General features: G+C 35.8%; 1 protein-coding gene across 7 annotated transcripts in view; it reads left to right on the top strand.

Moving 5' to 3' along the window:
- LOC144447822 (intermembrane lipid transfer protein VPS13A-like) overlaps positions 1-24,995 on the top strand; it is a 128,462-nt gene that overhangs the window by 88,480 nt on the left and 14,987 nt on the right. For 5 of the 7 annotated variants that reach the window (XM_078137926.1, XM_078137921.1, XM_078137923.1 and 2 more), the window contains 25 exons: positions 1,363-1,527; positions 2,102-2,256; positions 3,286-3,409; positions 6,711-6,764; positions 8,958-9,089; positions 9,990-10,073; positions 10,528-10,743; positions 11,228-11,320; positions 11,724-11,828; positions 12,152-12,298; positions 13,954-14,091; positions 14,833-14,966; positions 15,275-15,404; positions 16,023-16,145; positions 16,864-16,976; positions 17,510-17,669; positions 18,427-18,643; positions 19,067-19,242; positions 19,871-19,993; positions 20,615-20,757; positions 21,071-21,266; positions 21,778-21,853; positions 22,443-22,606; positions 22,894-22,939; positions 23,213-23,336. In XM_078137926.1, the coding sequence (XP_077994052.1) occupies positions 1,363-1,527; positions 2,102-2,256; positions 3,286-3,409; positions 6,711-6,764; positions 8,958-9,089; positions 9,990-10,073; positions 10,528-10,743; positions 11,228-11,320; positions 11,724-11,828; positions 12,152-12,298; positions 13,954-14,091; positions 14,833-14,966; positions 15,275-15,404; positions 16,023-16,145; positions 16,864-16,976; positions 17,510-17,669; positions 18,427-18,643; positions 19,067-19,242; positions 19,871-19,993; positions 20,615-20,757; positions 21,071-21,266; positions 21,778-21,853; positions 22,443-22,606; positions 22,894-22,939; positions 23,213-23,336 (3,338 nt within the window). The remainder of the gene's footprint in view (positions 1-1,362; positions 1,528-2,101; positions 2,257-3,285; positions 3,410-6,710; positions 6,765-8,957; positions 9,090-9,989; positions 10,074-10,527; positions 10,744-11,227; positions 11,321-11,723; positions 11,829-12,151; positions 12,299-13,953; positions 14,092-14,832; positions 14,967-15,274; positions 15,405-16,022; positions 16,146-16,863; positions 16,977-17,509; positions 17,670-18,426; positions 18,644-19,066; positions 19,243-19,870; positions 19,994-20,614; positions 20,758-21,070; positions 21,267-21,777; positions 21,854-22,442; positions 22,607-22,893; positions 22,940-23,212; positions 23,337-24,995) is intronic. The other 2 variants (XM_078137922.1, XM_078137925.1) reach the window with 1 other exon arrangement.

Below are 24,995 nucleotides of genomic sequence, written 5' to 3'. Positions count from 1 at the left end.
GTCACCATAAATAAAGTAATATGAGTATTGTGCCTGCATAATGTCACTGCACTGTGCACTGTGTCCACCAAATTACAGTGCTGCTGTGCTGTAATATCTTTGTATTGTTTGTGCATTGTGTTCACCAAATTACCAAGTACAGTGCTGCAGTATTGTAATAAATAGCTAATGCACATTGTGATCACCAAATTGAAGTGCTGAATCAGTACTGTTCCATCTTTGCGTATTGTCCACCAAAAGCCAACATGCAGTGTCACAGGGCTGTAATATATATGTATTGTGCATTGCCAAATCACAGTACTGCTTTGCTGTAATATATTTTTATTTACATTTGCATTTAATCATCAAATGTTGTTGTGCAGTGTCCACTAAATTACAGGGCTGCAGTATTGCAACATGTTTTCGTTGTGCATTGTATTCATCAAAATGCAGTGCTCCTTTGCTGTAATACACTATTGTGCATTGTAGCCACCACATTAGTTACAGTGCTGTAGTACTGTATGTTGATGTAATGTGTCCTTGAAAATCACCATGTAGCATTATACCATCTGTGTACATATATTATGTAACATGCATTGTAACCATAATCACAGTACTGAAGTATTGCTACTTATTGCAATATGCATTGTGAACACCGTAATGTATTGACATTTTGTGAAATGTACATGTATTGGAGTGACTTCGTGAAATGAAATTCATGCACAGATAAGGGGTGAGATTAATAGTTCCATGTTGGATAAAAAACTAAATTCATTTAGTTAGGCCTCATACCACATCCCCCCCCCCCCTTCTAACTAAATTGGCCAAAATGAAAATTGTAAAATGTATGCCATGCATTTATTATAGTGAAAATTTTTCCATTTCTCAATTTGGAGACATTTTTTATATAGAAATATTTGTATGTAGGGGTACAAAACAGATTGAAGAAAAATGAAATCATTTTTGTAGGATGAGAACTAAAATGGTCCCCCCCCCCCGAAAGAATTTAGTTTTTTATCCTACATTGAAGTATTGATCTTGTTCCTAAATGATTCAGTTATTGAGATAAACTGAATTACATTTCATAGACTCTTGAAAATAGATTTAGAATTTGGAGAAGTTCTGATGGCATGCCAAAAGTAATTATAATGCATGATATGTATGGTATATTTGTAAACAGCATTATTGATGATGGTAATACTGTGCTTGTTTAGGTACGAGATAACCACCTCCTTCAAATCAGCTATTTTTGTACAGCAGGGTAGAATTCTTTCACCAGCTGGAATACAGTTATTAAAACAAGTCAGTTTGGTCTTAGAGAGTGTTAGTAACATTCTAGTTTTAACCCAAACTTGATTCAGTTTTGTGACTTATTTATTGCAGGTTGAAGGTTTCAAGGAGATCTTCAACATCCCCATCAACAGGGCCTCAAAGAGAATCTACAACTTGGAACAACTGAAGGGCTACCCTCATACTATCTACTCAGTTGTTGTGCATGTAGAGGCTGAGTTAGGGGGTAAAATAGTACACATTATGTCACCGTTACAGGTATGTAAGAGACCTTCAATAGACCTTTCCAATAACTCACTGCCCTTGCGATCAAATAGAGCAGAGATACAGATCATGGAAAGATAAGTCAATAGACCTTTCTAATCAGTCTCGCTCTCCAGTGATGAAGTATAGCAAAGATGGCAATGGTTAAATGACAAGAGACCTTTTGAATAAAGCATGCCCTTTAGTGGTAAAGTAGAGAAATGATGTGGCTGGAAAATAGAGCAGTGATGTAGATCGTGAAAAGATCTCTAGACCTTTCTGATCAATTATGATCTCTGCAGTGGTAAAGTATAGCAAAGATGGTGATGGTTAATTAAAGACTAGTCAAAAGACGATTCGAATAAAGCATGCCCTCTAGTGGTAAAGTAGAGAAATGATGTGACTGGATGAAAAGGACGAGTCAATAGACCTTTCAATAAATCATGCCCTCTGGTGGTCAAGTAGAGAAGAGATATACATTGGTAAAAAGACATGCCAATGTCCTTTCCTGTAAATCATGTCCTCTAGTGGTCAACTAGAGTAGTGATGTAGTTTTTATGAGTTTGTACATTACATTTCATTTCATCAGATTGAGAACAATATGCCATTTGCCATGGAACTATACACAGTGGGTACTGAGAACCAGATGGTAAACATTGGCCATGTAGAAGCCAATGAGAGGGGAAGAGTACCTCTTACAGCAGCACATGGGCAAGATCTCTATGTCAAACCAGCTCACATGGGGTAAGGACGTCATCTTTTAAAAATTCTTATTTTAGGTACCTGTAATAGAATGTAACTAATGTTGGAGGGTCAAAATAGAACAAAAAGGTTGACTTACTGTCATGCACAACTATAGTACAGGAATGCATGGTATACTAAAATCATGTTGTCATACAAGAAACCAAAAATGATATTATTCTTAAGATATACCTAGTAGGTGATAATCAGAATTGGAGTTACTTTACTCATCACACTAGAGTAACAGTTCACTCAGATGAAAACACAAAACAGAGTCCAGAAATAAAAGTGCATACATAGTACAATTAGGTAAACCTAAATCTACAACAAAATGCTATGAAGTGAAATTTTATGTCAGGAGTAGTAACAAGAATTGATATATTGGGTTGTATCCTAGACAGGGTAACCTGGTCAGAGAAGAAGGTGGGCAAGGGATGGGGATGGGGTAGGGTGTGGTGTGGTGTGGTGGGGGTTGGGATGGGGTTTGGTGGGTTGGGGTGGGGTGTGGTGTGGGGTGGGATGGGGTGGGGTGGATGGGGTTGGGGTGGGGTAGGGTCGGGTGGGGTAGGGTGTGGTGTGGTGGGGGTTGGGTGGGGTTTGGTGGGGTGGGGTTGGGGTGGGGTGGGGTGTGGTATGGTGGGGGTTGGGGTGGGGTGGGATGGGTTGGGGTGGGTGGGGTTGGGGTGGGGTAAGGTGTGGTGTGGTGGGGGTTGGGTGGGGTGGGGTTGGGGTGGAGGCATGGATTATGTCGTACAGTTTACAAAGACTGCAAAGCATAGATTATGATTACAGAAATCCTCCTTTGACATTTAGGCCTAAAAAAATTCAATTTAAATAAATTTCTAGGCTTTTTTGTATAATTCTTGCTCAGCCCTAGTAAAGATTTTTCAAGTATCTTTAATTTGGAAAAAGAATTGTTTACAGAAAATATAACTTGTCGATTGCAACAACTCTAAGAATTCATAAGTTTGATTTGATGTGAATTATGTTTAATACATGAACTATGTTTTAAAAAAAAAAAAAAAATTTTAGATACAGACTTTGTGATTCTGCTATATCATGGGAAAGTCTATGGCACTTGAAGCAAAATGGGAAACACAATACAGTGTTTAGATGTGCCTACGAAAAAGAAGGCAATGCTCCGTATTACTTTACGGTAAGTACAAACTGATATATTGAGGTTGAGTCAATGTGACACATTTGAGGGGTTTAGAGTCACAAGCACTTAGCATGTTGACGGTAAAGACACAATAAGTTTGACATGCAATGTCAGTGTCTTTGATATGGTGATGTGTAGATTCCCCTTTTAAGGGAGTATAGAAAGCTGTTGTGCCATTTTATGTCCGTGGCGGGGTGGGGGTAAATTAGGGGTTATATTGTTTATATTCTTTCACTGATGTGGACCATTCACGAGGACAGATTTGAAAGTTCAATGCTAAAAATCAGTATTTCCACAACATCTTCCCATTTGAGTGCACTTTTATTTTGCACATGTGGTGGTGTTTGTTTTCTACAGTTTTGTTGTTGGAGCCTGTGAATGGCACTTGTCCCGTAGGTCATCCTTGGAAATAAATAAATGAAATAAAATAACATAACATTAGATCTCACTCTTACTTTCACTTCATTCATTGGCAACTGAAGAAGTAGGCTACATGCCTCTGAAAGCTAGGTGGAATTGTCAAGACAGTTTAAGTCAGAGTGCTACCAGAATATAACTCTAATCACACCATAATAACAAAGACACTGATATTCGCATGATAACTGTATAGCATCATGCTTAAATCCTGATATGGTCTTTATTAATAAAAAAATATTTCTGCACCAACTTGTTCTCATGGAATACATAAAGCTACCATGTGACCTTGTTGATCTTGTAAATCCCTTTATTACCAAACTTGAGATGTAACAGAAATATGGTAAAAAAAAATTAATTTTATGATTGTTTGTGTGAAATTATCACTTTCATCCAAATATCAATACAATAGTGAGGATCATTTACATATGATTTATTTAACACTAAAATAAGTAAGAAAAGTTAAAGAAAGACAAAAAATTAGAAAAAATGGTTATTGAGGAAAGTGCTTCGGTACTGAAGGGGTATGTTTGCAGTCTTCATCATTGCCTGGATTTGAGACACCATCATATTGTGGTATCCATGGTAACAACTCTACTAGAATGGACTGTATTCATTGGTCAATCTATTCTTCAGCATGTCTCAAGCTTTTGGAATGATGTCATTAGTGGTGAACATTGTTACTTTTCACTTGTGGAGTTACCATCGGTATTATGTGAAGGTTTTACATTACTGTCCTCTTATGGATGTAAGTCATTGTGACTATGTAGATGACTGCACATTATGAAAGGGTGTAAGGTGATCTGTATATTGAAAGTGACACAGTCTGTAACCATGTCCCCATTTAGGATAAACTCAGTGTGTATTCAAAATACATACTATTAAGCCTAAAAAAAATTTGTTTGGTTCCGATAACCCCACCTAGTTTTTCACTGCTGACACTAAACATTTTTTTTACGTATTCAAGAAAAAAGTAATAAAATCATGAAAATAGTGGTGAAGTCTCGCAAGAAATTGTGGATGCAGAAATTGACATCAACTTAAAAGGAGAAATCTACCCCACCTATTCTAAAACTGAGTGTAATCAGAACCACACATTTTTTATTTAGGCCTTAATACATAATAATACTAACATTCATTTTGAAGCAAACCAGTTTCTCACAGAGACTTCATAACTAAGACTGCCATTTTTTTGTAATTTTTGGGTTGCAAAAAAGATTATGTTACCTTGACATATGTACATCATGTCTTACTTTCTGGTGTAGGCTGTTACACTTGTATGACATGATTTGATATGTTCTAGTAGTAGTTGGGATAATACGGAAACTTAGTAACCATCTAACCCTGTAAAGTTACAGACTGTGTCCCTTTAAGTATTGCAATGCCATTTGTGAGTATTTCATGGTCTGTGGTACTACGCTATGCAAGTCTCTTGGTGTCAATGACTTGATTGGATGTTTGAGGAAGATCATGCCAAAGGATTCAATGGATTCTATCGTGCTTTGTTGCATGATGTTAACTCCAAGTTATACACTGTAAGACGGTATCTTGGTATAGGTACATCCTGTAAACTGGTGAATGGCGACTTTGTGTACTGAAATGTGATAAAACTAGACTTGATATTGGAATTTTATTCATTTAACTATGCTGATCAAGTTGTAGTGTCACCATTACTTCCACTTTGTAATAATTTTTTCATGCTCATTGGTCAGTGTTTGGATTGTTTGGATTCATGCAAACATTATTCACAACTTTACTGAATTCTTAATGCAATTGTACATTTCAAAAGTGCAGAAAAAAGAGAAAGTAAGATTCTGTAAATTATGTTATATACTACTTTGTCTTGTTGTACCTCTGACTTACAATCCTCTGACTACTGAAGTAGATATGACTCCTAGGATAAAAAGATAAGACATTCAAAGTCTGTTTTATTCGTCCACCAGTGATAAAGTAACAGTTGAAATCATAGTAACTTCTGTTCAACAACTACCATAATTATATTTGTATAACAGTGTGTAATTACTACAGCAAGATTTCCTTGATAGATAATAATAATACATTCTTATCAGCGCATTAAGCAACAGTCTCAATGCGCTTTACAGCACTAAAAAAAGAAAAAAGCATCATGAAGGGTTAAACTGTAAAAATGTCCAAATGTGTATTTCTAAGGCCAAAAAAAAAAAGAGAATTGTTTCTGGCCAGGACAGTTTGTTTAAAGTGGTGCGACAACCTTTTTTTTGGTTATTATTCCCAACAAACCTGTCACTCAGTCTACTATTTATGGCAGTTACTGTTTTTTTTATTTAGTACTTTAAAGCAAGTGTGTATGTTGGGCAGATGTCATTTACTTGTTCATGATTGGCTCTGCAGTTGTCTTCACTGAAGTAGGGAGGGTTATTTTTGTGTTTCCTCTCAGATCTGCAGACAGCATGGGCTGGACAAACACACAAAAAAGGCCGACACAAGGGTATTTAAGTCATGCGTGTGGTGACCAGAAACAATTCTTTCTTCTTCTTTTTTTGGCCCAAGACTTTGCTAGGCATCTTGACTTTGGGTGTTTGAAATTGACAAATTTGGCATTAGGAGTATGATTGAATTTACAGTTCCATAACTGTCAGTGGAGTTGGTGACATTACAACTTGGTAGCCTGAAAGTTGCATCATTGAAAATTAAAAAAAAAAAGTGAACAGAAATCATCAATTATGGATATTAAAAAAACCAACATCAATAGCCAAGAAGGGGTAAAGCATACCCCAGGCTTTAAAATCTTGGTTGATAGTTTCATTAGTTTATAATTTCCAAGATGATCTAAGCAAATATATTTGAGAACTCAAGACTGAGTCCGAGTTAACATGGTGATTATACATTATGTGTTGATTTCAAGAATGAGGATTCCGATATGACTAATCAAGATGAGGGAGTTTTCTTGTATGTACAAGTGAGTATAATTGTCACTAAAACAATCTTTGTTGCAGTCGACTGAGTTGTAAGTGTTGTGCATGATTAAATTGAAGATAACATGTAAAACATAAATGAACCAATTGTGTCAGTTTTTGGTTAAAATGATGTGTTTTCAGTTCCTCTACTAACATCATTCGGTTAAACTGTACACCCACCTATCATATGTAAAGTTTCTGGTGTTTTATCATGGCTCACACACTTTATGAAAAGTCCTTTAAAGTTCTGGAAGAAATTAAAATTTACTTAAGGAGACTCCTGACAAATGACATTTATGAAATAACCAGTCAATACAATATTAAATATTTCCAGTGTCTGAAAAGTACAATAAACTTATCAATCAGTTATACCGATGGAAAACAAATCTGATGACAAAGTTTGAGCTTAAAAGATGCAACTTGTCTGATAAATGAGTTCCAAACAGGACTGCTTGAATCTTTGACAAGTTTGCACCCAGTCAAAAGATTCAAATTCTTTTCTTGTACTTGTTTATTAGTTAAGTTTCCATCTCAATGTCAAATAGTGTCCTTTTGACGAGTTGATCATGAAAATTCCAGTAAAATCATTAAAATTTACGTGACTGTTAAAAGTGTATGAACCATGATCCTAGACACTTTTACTGTTACTATATGTGTATAGAACTACATTCAGTATCAGAATGGTTCACCATCACATGTATAACCACTGAGATGGTCTTAAAGTGCAGTTCTTAGTCATCTCATTGTATTTACCAAAAGAAAGAAAACATTATGTGATGGTGAAGTGTTCTGATGTCAGCCAGTATATTGGAAATTTTAGTGTTTATTTCCCAGTAATCTGTTCTCAGTGGTTTGTACATAAAGTCAGGTAACACTTTGTGATTGATGGAAATGACAAAGTATATTTAATCCTGTAAAGATTGTAGGTGTTTATCTAGATTTTATTTGTTTATAGAATGTTTTCTAGGTTATTTCTATCATAAGTACTTCAATACTACTCACTGTTGCAAATATACACACAAGTGTAGTCATATACACATATACACATAGTACATCCACATCGTACATACATACACACACATACACACATACATACACAAACACTCACACATACACACGTACATACACATACATACACATACACACTGCACAATAAGTTTAATGTAAAGCTGCTATAGTATAGTATACTTGTGACCTGTTATAGATGGTAATTTTTATATTTTCTACAATTCTTTGACAAGTAACATTTATCTTTTTTACAGTAGTTTTTGTATTACACTAACGTTTATCTATATTTTATATTCCATACTTCAGGTAAACCACAAAACCTGATATTTTAAAATGAATGACAAGCTTTTCAAGTAAACCATTTTTATGAGTTCCTACAAGTCATATCATTGAAAAAAAAAATTAAAAGGAGAACTGTTTGATTTGTCTGAGAATTTTAATGGCTTTTATCATCAAAAACAGGGAAATTGAGATGTTCTAAATACTCATTGATTCACACCTTCACTTTTGACCAAACTTTCAAACAGCGCCCTCATCCACAAAGCTGTGTAATCTTTTGTTTTTTCAAAGACCACAAATTCTGTAGAATGAATAAAACAATTGACAAACTGCTCCAACAAGATGCTGTATCAAGCTGTAAAGAGCAAACCAAATGGTCAACTCAAGAACTCAAGAAGTGTTCAGTTTATAAAATAGTTTATATCCCCTCCATCGCTCACCTGCAAGTCTTACCCAAGCTTTGTTTTATTTCAATGAATATAGGAGTCATACAACTGCAGACATCAGACCATGAATGAATGAAACCTGTTACAAACAGGGAAAGTAAACAAATGAATTGGAGTAGTAACACTTGGCACAGCATTTTGGAACAGCAGGGACTTGTGTTATATTTCATGGTTTGATAAGAACAGTTTTATTACTTCTTTATGTGTAAGTGAAATGCCAAGAGAACTCCTAATTTGTTTGTTAACGTGAACTATTATGTAAAGAGGCCATACAACTGTTCTATCAAATGATGGAATGTAATATAAGTCTCTGTACTTCCAACATACTGTGCCAAGTGTTATTAATCCAATTCAGTTATTTACTTTCCCTGTTTGTAACAGATTCCATTTGTTCACAGTTTGATGTCAGCAGTTGTAACCTGTTTTGTATGTATCTAATTTCTTAACCCAATCTGTGTACAGGTACATGCTGAGAAAGAGAGTTATGATCACATAACTGGTAATATAGCCAAATCACCTACCTATCTATTACACATACTGCCAACTGTTCAAGTCAAGAATTTACTACCAGTCAAAGTTATATGTGTACTCCAGGTAAGGATTACAAGGTGTAAGACACACACATATACACTTGTACTCCAGGTAAGGATTACAAGGTGTATTACAGCCACAGCATACTTAAGGCGAAGCTGGCCACCCATGTGGTTGTCGTTTAATAGCACCTCAGACCACTACTCTATGATAGTGGTTTGAGATATAGCACCCTGACATTTAATCTTGAATAATTAAGAGTAATGAATAGTATTGGTGTTTCAGTACAAGTAATGAACAAGCCTCAGTCTGACCATGTTTTGTCCAAAATTGTATATACCATGTATACATATCAACTTTCTGTGACAACACATGCATTCCCAAGACATTCACACGTCCACACATACCAAATTTATTACCAAAATCACCAGCTACACATTGCTGTGGATTTTCATAGATTGATGTGTTGTTCACTGTGTAGCACATTCAAATTTGACAATAACCCTACACAGTCGTGGCCTTTTATATCTCCGTTTCACCTTTTAAAACTACTAGTTGTGCATTGGGTATTATTTTTTTCAACCAACCAACAATAGAGTCACTGAAATTGTTAAAATACCAATGATTAGACATTGTACATTTCAATTAGCAGTATATTTTATCTATAACTACTATATAGTAGTCATTATGATCATTTTGGGTGCTGATTTTTAGGTGTGGACCCAAAAGCCTTCAACTAATTATACAGTGCCTCAGAAATGTATGTTTTATTGAAAACCAGCACTTTATAAATGGATTGATAAATTTATTTGATTGATTGATTGATTGATTGATTGATTGATTGATTTGATTGATTGATTGATTGATTGATTGATTGATTGATCAATGATTTGATTGATTGATTGATTGATTGGTTGATTGATTGATTGATTGATTGATTTGATGTACTTTCTCCACCTGTAGGATGCTGCTGAAGAGGTTGTACTAGAAGGTGGTGAAAGTAAACCACTCTTTAATGCAGATATGGGGAAAATACTAGAGATGAGGGTAAGGCTTGTTTTGTTTGACAATGATGTATTGTAATTTGCTGTAACAATGGGATACAGTTGTTGTAGTGTAGATATAAAGAAATGCATAAGGAACTTGTGAGACAGTCCGAATAAATAGATGTAATCCGACATTTCGAATAAAAGGTATTTATAGGCAAGACATATTAGGTAAACACCTGAATATATCTGAATGTTATGTGTAGATATATATGTATAGGGATGTGTGTGTGTGTGTGTGTGTGTGTGTGTGTGTGTGTGTGTGTGTGTGTGTGTGTGTGTGTGTGTGTGTGTGTGTGTGTGTGTGTGTGTGTGTGCGCACACGTGTCAGTGTTGGTACCACCGCATTCAATAGTTTGTATATGTTAACTTTGTAGTCCTTTAGAAACATCATTGTGACAGGCACAAGAAAACTCATTTGTTGCAAATTGTAACTTGAATCTATGTCTTTACAGATACCTAACTATCAAAACAAAGAATGGACTTCAAAGATGACACTCAGACCTGGAATGAAAGAATTGTCTGGATGGAAATTCACAGGATATGAGGGAAAGCACGAAGTAACTATGGAACTTGGTGTCTTTGTTAACTATGATAAAGGGTTCAAAGATATGGCTGTATATGCACCATACTGGATGGTTAACAAGACAGGACTACCTCTTGCATACAAGGTAAGTACTATTACTAACAATGTAGGGTTCCAGGGAAAGTCATGTGTAGAGAGATCTATGCAAGTAAGTGGACTTTCTTTTGTGTGTAAGGTACCATTAAGTACCAAAGTGGTATTACAAGGAAAGTCAGACAGGTTTAATGTGAAAAATACATCTTTGCAGAGATTTTAAAGCAGCAGAATTACATCTTGTATTAATGATAGTAATTAGTAAAAGGGATAGGCAGGCAAGATTTTTGTTTGGATTTGGTGAATATTTTCTCACACAGAGTTGGTCACGTGACATGCTCAAAAAACAGATCTGGTCAAGTGACATGCTCAAAATAAGGCCTATGTGATGTCTCTGTAACATACCTGTATATAATGATGCCAAGGTTTCTGACTTGCCTCTTTAAAGACGTTCACATGGGAATTCTTTGATTATCCCAGTGCTATACTTTATAAGTGACTTGGTTTAAGTGTTTTATACATGTTGTTAATTTTAGGGGACAGATGACAAGAATGTGACTCATCATCCAGCAGAATTCCAGGATCCTATCATGTTTACATTTGGTAAACAACTACTTGGCAAGAAGAAGGTAAGATAACCAGTTTATTAGCTAAGTTGGGGGATCCCCAGTAACAGGAAGAAGAAGTTAAGTTAACCAGTGTTTTTAGCTAAGGTGGAGGAACAGGAAGGGGGAAAGGAGTAAAAGTTGCATTGTTTCCCATACAATCTACCATAATTTTATTTGGGAACCAAATTACCAGGCAACCCTGGTACCTGCTTACCACCTTTAACAAAAAACACTGATAACCAGTTTTGCAGTCATTATGTCACAAATACAGAAGTTTAACAAATTCACAAAACATATTAATAATTGTCAGGTAAGTTTTCAGGCCAGTTGTGAATTTTCATTAATAATCACATAGTCTGTAAGTAGTTTATGATATTTTAGATGACATATCACCATAATATTATGTTTTGTTTTATATTTGTAGGCAAGTCTTCAAGTATTGGATTCTGAGTGGTCTGATAAATTTTCTCTTGACACTGTGGGAAGTTCAGGTTGTATTACCTGTAAGAGTAGAGAAACAACATATGAGGTAAGACATGTAATTTGTATGTGTGTGTGTGTGTGTGTGTGTGTGTGTGTGTGTGTGTGTGTGTGTGTGTGTGTGTGTGTGTGTGTGCGCGCGTGTGCATATGTGCGTGCGTACATGTATGTATGTAACTAAGTGTGTGTATGTATGTATATGTGCATGTGTGTGCATACATGAGTGCGTACATATATGTATGTAACTAAGTGTGTGTATGTGTGTGTGTGAGGGGGGGGGCATATGTGTGTGTGTGTGTGTGTGTATGTGTCTGTCTGTTCTGAAATATAGAAGAGACATAGTAAAGTATCTCATATTTTCTTTTTCAATAGATTGGAGTAAAGATTCACCTAACTAATGCTGCATTGACAAAGATAGTGACTCTGACACCAATGTATTTAGCTGTCAATCATTCTGATATGACACTGTCAGTGGCTGAAGAAGGTTCTAATACATGGTATGATATTACAGCAGGGGAGGTGAGTATTTAGCTGTCAATCATTCTGATATGACACTGTCATTGGCTATTTAGCTGTCAATCATTCTGATATGACACTGTCATTGGCTATTTAGCTGTCAATCATTCTGATATGACACTGTCAGTGGCTGAAGAAGGTTCTAATACATGGTATGATATTACAGCAGGGGAGGTGAGTATTTAGCTGTCAATCATTCTGATATGACACTGTCATTGGCTATTTAGCTGTCAATCATTCTGATATGACACTGTCATTGGCTATTTAGCTGTCAATCATTCTGATATGACACTGTCAGTGGCTGAAGAAGGTTCTAATACATGGTATGATATTACAGCAGGGGAGGTGAGTATTTAGCTGTCAATCATTCTGATATGACACTGTCATTGGCTATTTAGCTGTCAATCATTCTGATATGACACTGTCATTGGCTATTTAGCTGTCAATCATTCTGATATGACACTGTCATTGACTATTTAGCTGTCAATCATTCTGATATGACACTGTCATTGGCTGAAGAAGGTTCTAATACATGGTATGATATTACAGCAGGGGAGGTGAGTATTTAGCTGTCAATCATTCTGATATGACACTGTCATTGGCTATTTAGCTGTCAATCATTCTGATATGACACTGTCATTGGCTATTTAGCTGTCAATCATTCTGATATGACACTGTCATTGGCTGAAGAAGGTTCTAATACATGGTATGATATTACAGCAGGGGAGGTGAGTATTTAGCTGTCAATCATTCTGATATGACACTGTCATTGGCTATTTAGCTGTCAATCATTCTGATATGACACTCATTGGCTATTTAGCTGTCAATCATTCTGATATGACACTGTCATTGGCTGAAGAAGGTTCTAATACATGGTATGATATTACAGCAGGGGAGGTGAGTATTTAGCTGTCAATCATTCTGATATGACACTGTCATTGGCTGAAGAAGGTTCTAATACATGGTATGATATTACAACAGGGGAGGTGAGTATTTAGCTGTCAATCATTCTGATATGACACTGTCATTGGCTGAAGAAGGTTCTAATACATGGTATGATATTACAGCAGGGGAGGTGAGTATTTAGCTGTCAATCATTCTGATATGACACTGTCATTGGCTCAAGAAGGTTCTAATACATGGTATGATATTACAGCAGGTGAGGTGAGTTTAGCATACATACTCCATGTATATTCAGAGAAGTAGTATCAGGTAATATGACTGCTGTAGAACAAAGAGGATTGATGTACATTATGCATTTGAAATGGAGATTTGATTTGCTGGTGTTCATGTGAGCATTATCAATTTTAAAAAAATCATTTGTAATATTTTCATATATATGTATATATTTATATATTGTGAAATACTACATAAATGTAAATATTATATAAAATATGTGTAGCATGATTATTTTATATTTATTATCTATTCACATCATATTTGTATATTGCAATCCAATTTATGGTTAAATATTTCCGACAGACAATCTAGAAATTTATGTATATCATTCAGATTTTTATAGTTAAAGTATAGCAATCCATTCAGTGTAACATTATGTTCCTCTGGATATTTTTCACAATTTAAGATTAGACTAATCTAAATGCAAGTTGAAGACAAAATATTCCTAATGTATACAATTTATCTTTGTCTGTTTTCAGTGTTTACCTTTCTGGCCAAAGACCAAGAGTCGGAAAGAAATGAGAATGCAAGTCAAAGCACAAGATTCATCCAAAGTGTCAGCTCCATTTATCTACAACCGACCTGGCAGTGTACTTCTTAAAATACCTGATCCTAAAGTAAGTATTAGATTAGATTAGATTAGATTAGATTAGATTAGATTATTTCAGTAAATCAACATAATAGACATAACAGATAATATATATAAATTTAAACTGGTATAAGTTGTTGAACTACTTGGATAACCCACAGAGTCAAAGACTTGTTTCCAATAGTAGTAGAGTCTATGTACTGTCTAGATACGTTCTCTTCTAAGTTATCTTGCACATTTATTTTATTCCATGACAGTTTTAATATCATCTAATGGTACGCCTGTGTGATGATAATCCTTTTTGGATGTTTACACAGTATAGAATTAGAATTAGAAGTAAAGCTCATTTAGTTTGGCGTTGATATTGTACCGAGCCATTTTAGCGCCCTCATGTGAACAAGGGTCTAGTACTTTTGTTTTAACAAACTTTGTTGTTTTAAAACAATATTCTGTTTAACGCTCAGCTTATTTTGTGAAATATTTAAAGATGCTAACAGAAGAAAGAGAAAGCACAAATTATAAGTCATAACAAAACTCGCATCAGGGTTTTGTCTAGAGTTTTTAAGAAGGGCGACTTTGCAAGTGTGCAAATATAACAATTTGAATATCATGAGACATAGTGCAGATTACCCATCGTTATGTTTCAGTAAAAGGGATTACTGTTGTTACATGTTACATACAATCTGTTATATTAACTTGAGGCAGTCAAGATAGCATAAACAATTCTGACTTTTCTGATTCATCCTGTATATTTTTCCTATCATGACAGATTGGTGGTATTGCTGTGTTATTCAATGTCAGTGAATGGTCTAATATCATATCACTCAATGGCTACTACAGAGGTGCAGCCACCCTACAGCTGATTAACCACTGTGCTAGCATAGCTCTGACTTACAGCCAAGTGTAAGTATACACATATCACTCAATGGCTACTACAGAGGTGCAGCCACCCTACAGCTGATTAACCACTGTGCTAGCATAGCTCTGACTTACAGCCAAGTGTAAGTATACACATATCACTCAATGGCTACTACAGAGGTGCAGCCACCCTACAGCTGCATGCATATAGCAACATCATGTGCAATTTCTTCAAGCCCAGAAAAGGCAGTGCCCTATCTAGTTTGAAGCTATGCCTACTATGAAGACTTGGTGTCTTTGATATACAAGTAATGTTTTAACAGTCAATTCATCAGTCAATATTGTTGTTTCAGGAACAATTCAAAGTCTGACCATGTGCTAAGTGCCAAAGAGGCTGTGATGTATACTTGGGAGGACCCTTGTGGCAAGCATGAGTTGAAATGGAATATGTTTGAGACAACGAAGAAAGATAAGCTCCTAGCAGTAAGTCAAATCTATATATCTTACAATAAAGACGTTGTCAAACACTTGTGGAATTATGCAGTATGTGCCTTAGAAATAAAAAATTTTATGTTTGCTTTTTTTGGGTCAGGAAAGCTAAAACCCATTACCCAGTTAAAATCAAGAAAAACAACCAAGGGTCACCATGCAAATATTTGAAATACAGGTCAAATGATGTCAATGTTTACAATCCAATATGGCCACCGAATACTATGTAGAGAATGGAGAAATGAAATGTTGATTTCCATGATATCCTCTTATGGCAAAGTTGGAAAGATTTGAAAAACTTTGATTTTCACTCACGGAAAATGTTCCCCATGGCAAAGTCTACCCTATGTGATGCTTTTCATTCTGTTTTTTTCGAGATAGCATACCAACTTGCATGAAAAAAAAAACAGCAGAAAGATTTTAGCGATGGCTGTAGCTAAAATTATTCAATGAAGGAGTGCACCTCATGGTTTTGATCAGTTCTTATGATGTTGTGGACTAATTTGTCCAAGTATCATATTAGCCAATGTGAAATTATGATGGGTGCACTTGTAACTTGATGTGAAATTATGATAATAATTATAAAATGATGTTTGTTGCTTTACACCGTAGGATGGATTTGGTGCATTTGACATTGCTGAAAAGAAGAAGTGTTATTGGGTGTCATTTTTAGATGGCATGCAGAGAACATTGATGTTCACTGAAGATTTAGCCATGGCAGTTATTGCCCAACAGGTATACAACATTTTTATCTGTTCTGAAAGCAAACACAAATAATGAGATAATTGATAACCTTACATTTTAGTATCTGATTGTAGCCCAGTGTATCATAATTAGTATAACTTATCCTTTGCACCATAAGCTTGTGAATTTGAACAATCTTACATTATATGCTTCCTAAGCTTGTATAAATTAGAACATGGTGACATGTAAATTATCCTTTGTCCCCTTAGGCTGGTGAATTAGATCAAACTAACATGTAAATTATCCTTTGTCCCCTTAGGCTGGTGAATTAGAACAAGCTGACATGTAAATTATCCTTTGTCCCCTTAGGCTGGTGAATTAGAACAAGCTGACATGTAAATTATCCTTTGTCCCCTTAGGCTGGTGAATTAGATCAAACTGACATGTAAATTATCCTTTGGCCCCTTAGGCTGGTGAATTAGATCAAACTGACATGTAAATTATCCTTTGTCCCCTTAGGTTGGTGAATTAGATCAAACTGACATGTAAATTATCCTTTGTCCCCTTAGGCTGGTGAATTAGAACAAGCTGACATGTAAATTATCCTTTGTCCCCTTAGGCTGGTGAATTAGATCAAACTGACATGTAAATTATCCTTTGTCCCCTTAGGTTGGTGAATTAGATCAAACTGACATGTAAATTATCCTTTGTCCCCTTAGGCTGGTGAATTAGATCAAACTGACATGTAAATTATCCTTTGTCCCCCTAGGCTGGTGAATTAGAGCAAGCTGACATGGACTTGAATCTATCTTTGCAAGGCATTGGATTGTCATTGGTCAACAACCTGACCAGAAGTGAAATTGCTTACATGGGCATAACAAGGTATGGCAGTAAAGATAAAATGCGATGAAATAATAAAAATATATGTCTTGATTGCTCTTTTCAAGTGACTTAAGTTTGCCAGGTTCTGAAGAGAATTATTTTGTGGTTCATCAATCAAAGGAAATTAAGAAAAGAGGAAAGGCATGCATTATCATTTCACAGGAAAGTTAGCTACAAGATCACACTATGTGTGATGTCATCACTAGAGGATTTCCCATAAACCCTTGCAGGAAATCCCCCAAATGGCTGAACACATGTCAAGTGCAGTAGGAGCTTGCAAAATAACTTACTAAGGTGCTATTTTGTCACCCCAAAATCATATGTAAGTTACTAGTAGTAATCAAGACAATTGCACTCAAACAGGAGTACGTCTGATTGGACTTTTCCTCTAATTTCACGTACATTCATAACAATTGTATTAAAGTCAATCCATATCTTCATTGGTCAATGATCATTTTGAACTTTAACCTGTTCTATGTAATAGTAACAGACAGTTCATATTAATATTATGATGAATACTTTCCTGTCGACAGTTCTGGCATTGTGTGGGAGTTTGCCAAGAGACGAAGGTGGAAGCCACTGAAAATCAAACAAAGTGAAATCATGGAGGCTGAATTTCAGAAAATACAAAGTCTGTCTTCACTTGGGAAGAATGTCCCTGAGGGTACACAGAAACTAGATGGAGACATGGAGGTAGGAATCCATCTCATAAACTACTGACTGCCTTTCACACCTATGGAATAAACAAATACTAGTTATTGATTGTGGTTGTTTGGAAAATTGGTCTGAAAATTATGATTTGTTTGAAAATAGGAAATGCATACAAAATTGTAGAAAATAGTTACTGTAATGACTTGGTACTAAATCTTCACATGTGCACTTTTATCTTGCATTGTGTAGTACCATTATGATACTGTATGTTTACTGTTGTCTTGTTAATTGCATTGAAACAGCACCAAAGCACAATCCTATGCAACATGTCAGTCACTTTGGTCAATAAAATAATCTAATCTAATCTAATCTAATCTAAACTGATCTGGTCTGATTTAATCTAATCTGATCTGATATAATCTGATATAATCTAATCTAATCCAATAAAGTGGGAGGGCAGATATTTTAATTACAGACTCAGAGATATAAGATGTACAATCTTCATTAGGAACCAGCTGGTTGGAACTAATGCTAGTCAAGTATCTCAAATTACAAAGAGAGATTACAGCTGATTAGAAAAATGCAATTACTGTTTTTCCTCAGCGATATTTTCTATTTACTGTTTGTCATTTTGTGAGTTTGATGCGAAAACATCAGTCCAACCACAATGATGAGACAATTTAGCGACATGGACTTGAGAATACTTAATATGTAAAATTGGGTTTTGATTATGTCAACAAATGCTTAAGAGTTTTCTGATTGATGTGACATAGTACATATCTAACTATTTGTATCCTAGGTTGATATTATGCAAATGAAGATGGTGAAACCAAAGAAATGTAATATCCGTAGAACCTACCACCCTGGTATCTGGGTTAAGTATAAGGCATCTGAACATCAGTTACAATTACATGCTAAGATAAACAGACTTCAAGTTGATAATCAGCTACCAGCATCAGTCTTTCCTACAGTTTTAGCACCAGTACCACTACCTAAATCTGTGGCTGCTGAGAGCGGTAAGTGTCTGTGTGGTTGAAAGTGTGTTCGTTTGGTGGGCAGCTTGAGAAATGTGTATGTGGGGGTGGGTGGTGTGGAATGGGGGTAGGGTTGGGGGGGGGGAAGCAGTGATGGGTTGGTTGGGAGTACATGTACACTGCATCTCTCTGAAATATGATGCATGCATTATGTATATTCTTATAAAATATCAAGCCATTTGTGTGTGTGTGTATCTGTGTTTGTTTGTGTGTGTGTGTGTGTGTGTGTGTGTGTGTGTGTGTGTGTGTGTGTGTGTGTGTGTAGAATGTGTGCTATACGATAAGATATGAAATTAAGGTATTGGAAAGTCACCTTGTATATAATAGTATTCATAAGTTTGATTAGAATATACCCATAGGAAATCTATTTACTTAATATCAAGTGAAATATATGATTTATTTCAGAGCCTAAGCCATTCACAGAACTTAGTATTATGACAAGGTATGGTCAACACACCAATGTCAAACAGGTCAAGTACTTTAAGCTTCTGATTCAAGAAATGCACGCCAAGATTGACCAGGGATTCCTTAATGCCATCTTACTAATGTTTGAGACAGAACCACCAACTCAAGAGCAACAGGCAAGTGCTGTGTTATTTAGAATTCTCAGTACCTTCAATATCAGTTTACCTCATGCTACGTCAAAATAGAACAATAATATTGACTTATTGTGACGCACACCTATACTAAAGCTTGTGTAGTGTTTGGAGTGGAAGTCATAGTGTCAACCAAGAATTGAATTGTGAATGTGTTTTGACAGTCTGGACAGGAGGATTAAATACTCCACCTGCTACTCTACAGTGTATTGTGTTTTCAATGAAATAAATTTAACAGAGATAGTAAAAATACAATCAGTACACAAATCTTCACAGTGCGTTTTCCTGGTGCTATTTTCTGCCATTAAGATTTACTTTATGAAGATTTTAGTGCATGAGTATAGTTCTGTATATGTTGTGTTTATTTGTCATGTTGTTCTTATTCATTCATGTTTATTATGCCTCTGAATTACTTTACCGGGCTGAAACTATAAAACTATAAAACATATCATACTTAATTTAGGCAAGAATTAAGGCAAAATAGATGAACTAAAAAAGATTTTCAAAAAATAGAAGATTGCAAGGTAGGTGTGTACCAAAAGCATTCCATATATGCAATGTAATCAACACTGTGATAAAACATTGAATGTATATGATGTATTTGACTGCACAGCTGGTATTATACAAAGAAGATGTTGCCCAGATTGAGACAAAATTAAAAGACAGTCAAGAAGTACAATCAGCCATGGGAGAAGAAAGGAATTTCTACGATAACTTTCATCTATCTCCAATTAAGGTAGAGTGTTACTTTATATTTGTTAAGGTTTGGGAACCCTAGTAACAGCAAAGAGAGAAATCTGGTAAAACAAGTATAGATTTCAATACCTTGTACCATAATGTTTATTGGGAATCTGGGTAACAGATACATGAATCTGGTAAACCTTGCATAGATTTCCACACCTTATACCATAATGTTTATTGGGAATCTGGGTAACACATACATAAATCTGGTAAAACTTGCATAGATTTCCACACCTTGTACCATAATATTTATTGGGAATCTGGCTTACAAATACATAAATCTGGTAACATTTGCAGAGATTTCCATACCTTGTACCATAATGTTTATTGGGAATCTGGGTATTAACAGATCCATAAATCTGGTAAAAACTTGCGTAGATGCCCATACCATGTATAATGAGTTTGATGGGAAACAAACATTACAGTAAAATACCAAGGCAGCTAAGGTAGATTATACCTATTTTCACCTTCCAACAAAAAACACAACTTATAGGATATATCAGGAAAAAATGTTATAATTACTGTTAGTGTTTTCCGTATAACAAAGTGGTTTGTCGTACTGAGTTTGGAGTTCCATCTGTGCTTATCTTTTACACTACAATGTTTTCATTTACAGATACATCTGAGTTTCTCACTACATGATAGTGGTGATGATCCTGGTGCTAGCAGTGCTCAAAGAAGTGCTGGTAATGCACCTGTACATTTACTACTTCAAAGTGTTGGTGTTACACTCACTAATGTTCAAGACGTTATATTCAAGTAAGTTTTCTGTCAGTGCTACAATCATGATCCAGGAAAATATATGTACAGTGTGGTATGTCATCAAACAATCCTTTAATTTCATTTGTATAGTGTCCTTTTTTATTTTGGTGTTCTGAGAGTTGATCACCTCATCATTCTCTTAGAACCACAGATTGGTCTTTGAATGATCAGCTTTACCAACATCAAATGTAACAAACTAATCTAAATCTGGTCAGGATGATTGTAAAGACTATGATTAAAACTCTTTCTACCTCAGAAGTGTATCTCCTGCATTGTAAAGTTATTAAAATATTGTGAACATTTGTTGCAGGCTTGCCTACTTTGAGCGGCAGCATCAGTTCTATACAACGAGTGACCTATCAAATGAAGGCATTAAACATTATTCTAGTCAAGCCATCAAACAAGCCTATGTGTTAGTTCTTGGTCTAGATGTGTTGGGCAATCCATTTGGATTTGTACGTGGACTCACTGAAGGTGTTACTGATCTGTTCTATGAACCCTATCAGGTTTGTATTTAAAGTATAGTTTTGTCTCGCTTATTTGAAGGTATCGTATCTTTGTCCTGCTCAGACTCTGTACAGGTGGAAGATGACTAATATGCTAATTATACTCATTTTCATTTTGATGCATCATACCATTGTCTTGCCCAGACTCTGCACAGGTGGAAGATGACTAATATGCTAAACATGCCTACATAGTACTTAATATACAATGTACATTATCTGTTGTAAGAAAATTTGTCTTAGTTGGGAATATTACTGTTATAGTGTTAACATATCACAGTTGACTGGAAAGTCAGCCTTTCTAAAAATTACCAAATGTAAACAAAGGCATTTTAAAGCATTTCGTATCAAAGTGAAAAGAAGATTCTAGGCTTAAAATAAAGTGAATATTACTGCCCCTACTTACAACACACACACACACACACACACACACACACACACCAAAAGTTTGTCAAATGATATGACAATATTGGGCAAGTACATGCAGTTTTAATTGTTTTGTGTTTCAACACAGGGAGCTGTACAAGGTCCTGAAGAGTTTGCTGAAGGTCTTGCACTTGGTGTCCGTAGTTTGTTTGGACATGCAGTAGGTATGTAGCTTTTGTGAAAGAACAGCTTTACATTTCTGGTAAAAAGTAATAGATTGACACCATCCACTGATGGACTGTCTTTTTAGTCTGAAAGTTTTAAACATGTGTGACCAAAAATATTTACAGTTGTTCTAAACATATGTATAATAACAATAATTAAAAGGACATTCTTATGATTAGCACTTTCTCACACCATGGCCAAAATTCTTTATGATTAATAACCCTGGCATGGACCTGTATTAGCAAAATGGTCATTTATACCTCCTCAAGTCCCTGGGGGGCTCTTATAGTCAATTGTAGCATCTGCAACTACTGGGTTACATCTTCACAAGGCTACCACTACTGTATCAACTCCCTAATTACCAGCTGGAGGAGTTCAACTATTTAGAAATAAATGGCAGCAGGGTGACACAAACTGGTAGTGTACAGATTTTTAGCCTACCACTCTAACCATTTGGCCATCATGACACTATAAACCTTGTATTTGACAATTGGGCCTACTCAGGTTGGAGGGATACCAGCATATGTGCTGAAGATCTCCACAAATTGTTAGATGTTTGACTTAAGTGATATTTGATTCCTTTATCAGGTGGAGCAGCTGGGGTGGTGTCTAGAGTGACAGGTACACTTGGCAAAGGTTTGGCAGCTTTAACAATGGATGAAGAATATCAGAAGAAACGACTGAAAGCCATGAATGAAAGACCAGCTGATTTGAAAGAAGGATTGGCGAGAGGTGGAAAAGGACTGGTCATGGTCAGTTATTATAATGTATTTGTCATCATTTCATCGTAAGAAATATTGTATGAAGTTGGAAGTGTTTAATTATGATTACATGTAATTTCTACAAAAAATTCATTTGGTATCAAATAAGTTCTGTATGTCCCATATTAGTGGATAGATAACTAACAATCTTTGAGGTCTTGATTGAAAAAAAATCCAAGAGACAGATTAATGTGTCATATTTTTGTAGAAATAAATGTTGACTATGTGGAGATCAATATCACAGTGACTTCATATTTACCAAGAAATTTAAATTGCAGGGCTTTGTGGAAGGAGTGAGTGGTATTGTAACTCAACCAGTCAAAGGTAAGTCTATACATATACATCTTGGATCACTTCAGGGTCTGTCTACAGCACTAATGTGAGTCCTTATACTTTGTAGTGGCATGTCTGTTTCCTGTATTTATCTTTCCCTGTATGTGAACACATTACATAATGCAATCAAACTTTGATGACACAATCCATTCCACTGTGTATTTTTCAGTGAAGATGACAAGTGTTTTACCATATACTGTGTTGCCATATATATATTATACATATATATTCAAGATAACTTGTCAAACCTAATGGTTTCTCTAGGTGCCAAGAAGGAAGGAGCTGCAGGATTCTTCAAGGGTGTTGGTAAAGGACTTGTTGGTGTAGTGGCCAAACCTACTGGTGGTGTTATTGATTTGGCTAGCAGTGCCTTTGATGGTATACGCAGGTAATAACATCATATTGATATGGCTAGCAGTGCCTTTGATGGTATACGCAGGTAATAACATCATATTGATATGGCTAGCAGTGCCATTGATGGTATACGCAGGTAATAACACCATATTGATATGGCTAGCAGTGCCATTGATGGTATACGCAGGTAATAACACCATATTGATATGGCTAGCAGTGCCTTTGATGGTATACGCAGGTGATAACATCATATTGATATGGCTAGCAGTGCCTTTGATGGTATACACAGGTAATAACATCATACTAGCAGTGCCATTGATGGTATATGCAGGTAATAACATTATACTAGCAGTGCCTTTGATGGTATATGCAGGTAATAACACCATACTAGCAGTGCCTTTGATGGTATATGCAGGTAATAACACCATACTAGCAGTGCCTTTGATGGTATACACAGGTAATAACATACTAGCAGTGCCTTTGATGGTATACGCAGGTAATAACACCATACTAGTAATGCCTTTGATGGTATACACAGGTAATAACATCATACTAGTAATGCCTTTGATGGTATACGCAGGTAATAACATCATACTAGCAGTGCCTTTGATGGTATACACAGGTAATAACACCATACTAGTAATGCCTTTGATGGTATACGCAGGTAATAACACCATACTAGTAATGCCTTTGATGGTATACACAGGTAATAACATCATACTAGCAGTGCCTTTGATGGTATACGCAGGTAATAACATCATACTAGCAGTGCCTTTGATGGTATACGCAGGTAATAACACCATACTAGCAGTGCCTTTGATGGTATACGCAGGTAATAACATCATACTAGCAGTGCCTTTGATGGTATACACAGGTAATAACATCATACTAGCAGTGCCTTTGATGGTATACGCAGGTAATAACATCATACTAGTAATGCCTTTGATGGTATACGCAGGTAATAACATCATACTAGTAATGCCTTTGATGGTATACGCAGGTAATAACACCATACTAGTAATGCCTTTGATGGTATACGCAGGTAATAACATCATACTAGTAATGCCTTTGATGGTATACACAGGTAATAACATCATACTAGCAGTGCCTTTGATGGTATACGCAGGTAATAACACCATACTAGCAGTGCCTTTGATGGTATACGCAGGTAATAACATCATACTAGCAGTGTTTTTGATGGTATACGCAGGTAATAACATCATACTAGCAGTGCCTTTGATGGTATACGCAGGTAATAACATCATACTAGCAGTGCCTTTGATGGTATACACAGGTAATAACATCATACTAGCAGTGCCTTTGATGGTATACACAGGTAATAACGTCATACTAGCAGTGCCTTTGATGGTATACGCAGGTAATAACACCATACTAGTAATGCCTTTGATGGTATACACAGGTAATAACACCATACTAGCAGTGCCTTTGATGGTATACACAGGTAATAACGTCATACTAGCAGTGCCTTTGATGGTATACACAGGTAATAACATCATACTAGCAGTGCCTTTGATGGTATACACAGGTAATAACGTCATACTAGCAGTGCCTTTGATGGTATACACAGGTAATAACACCATACTAGTAATGCCTTTGATGGTATACACAGGTAATAACGTCATACTAGCAGTGCCTTTGATGGTATACACAGGTAATAACACCATACTAGTAA

Source organism: Glandiceps talaboti, chromosome 16 (genome assembly GCF_964340395.1).
Source record: "Glandiceps talaboti chromosome 16, keGlaTala1.1, whole genome shotgun sequence".
Classification (NCBI taxonomy): domain Eukaryota; kingdom Metazoa; phylum Hemichordata; class Enteropneusta; family Spengelidae; genus Glandiceps; species Glandiceps talaboti.
The sequence above is the reverse complement of the archived record's forward strand: the minus strand, read 5'-3'. Positions and strand labels throughout refer to the sequence as shown.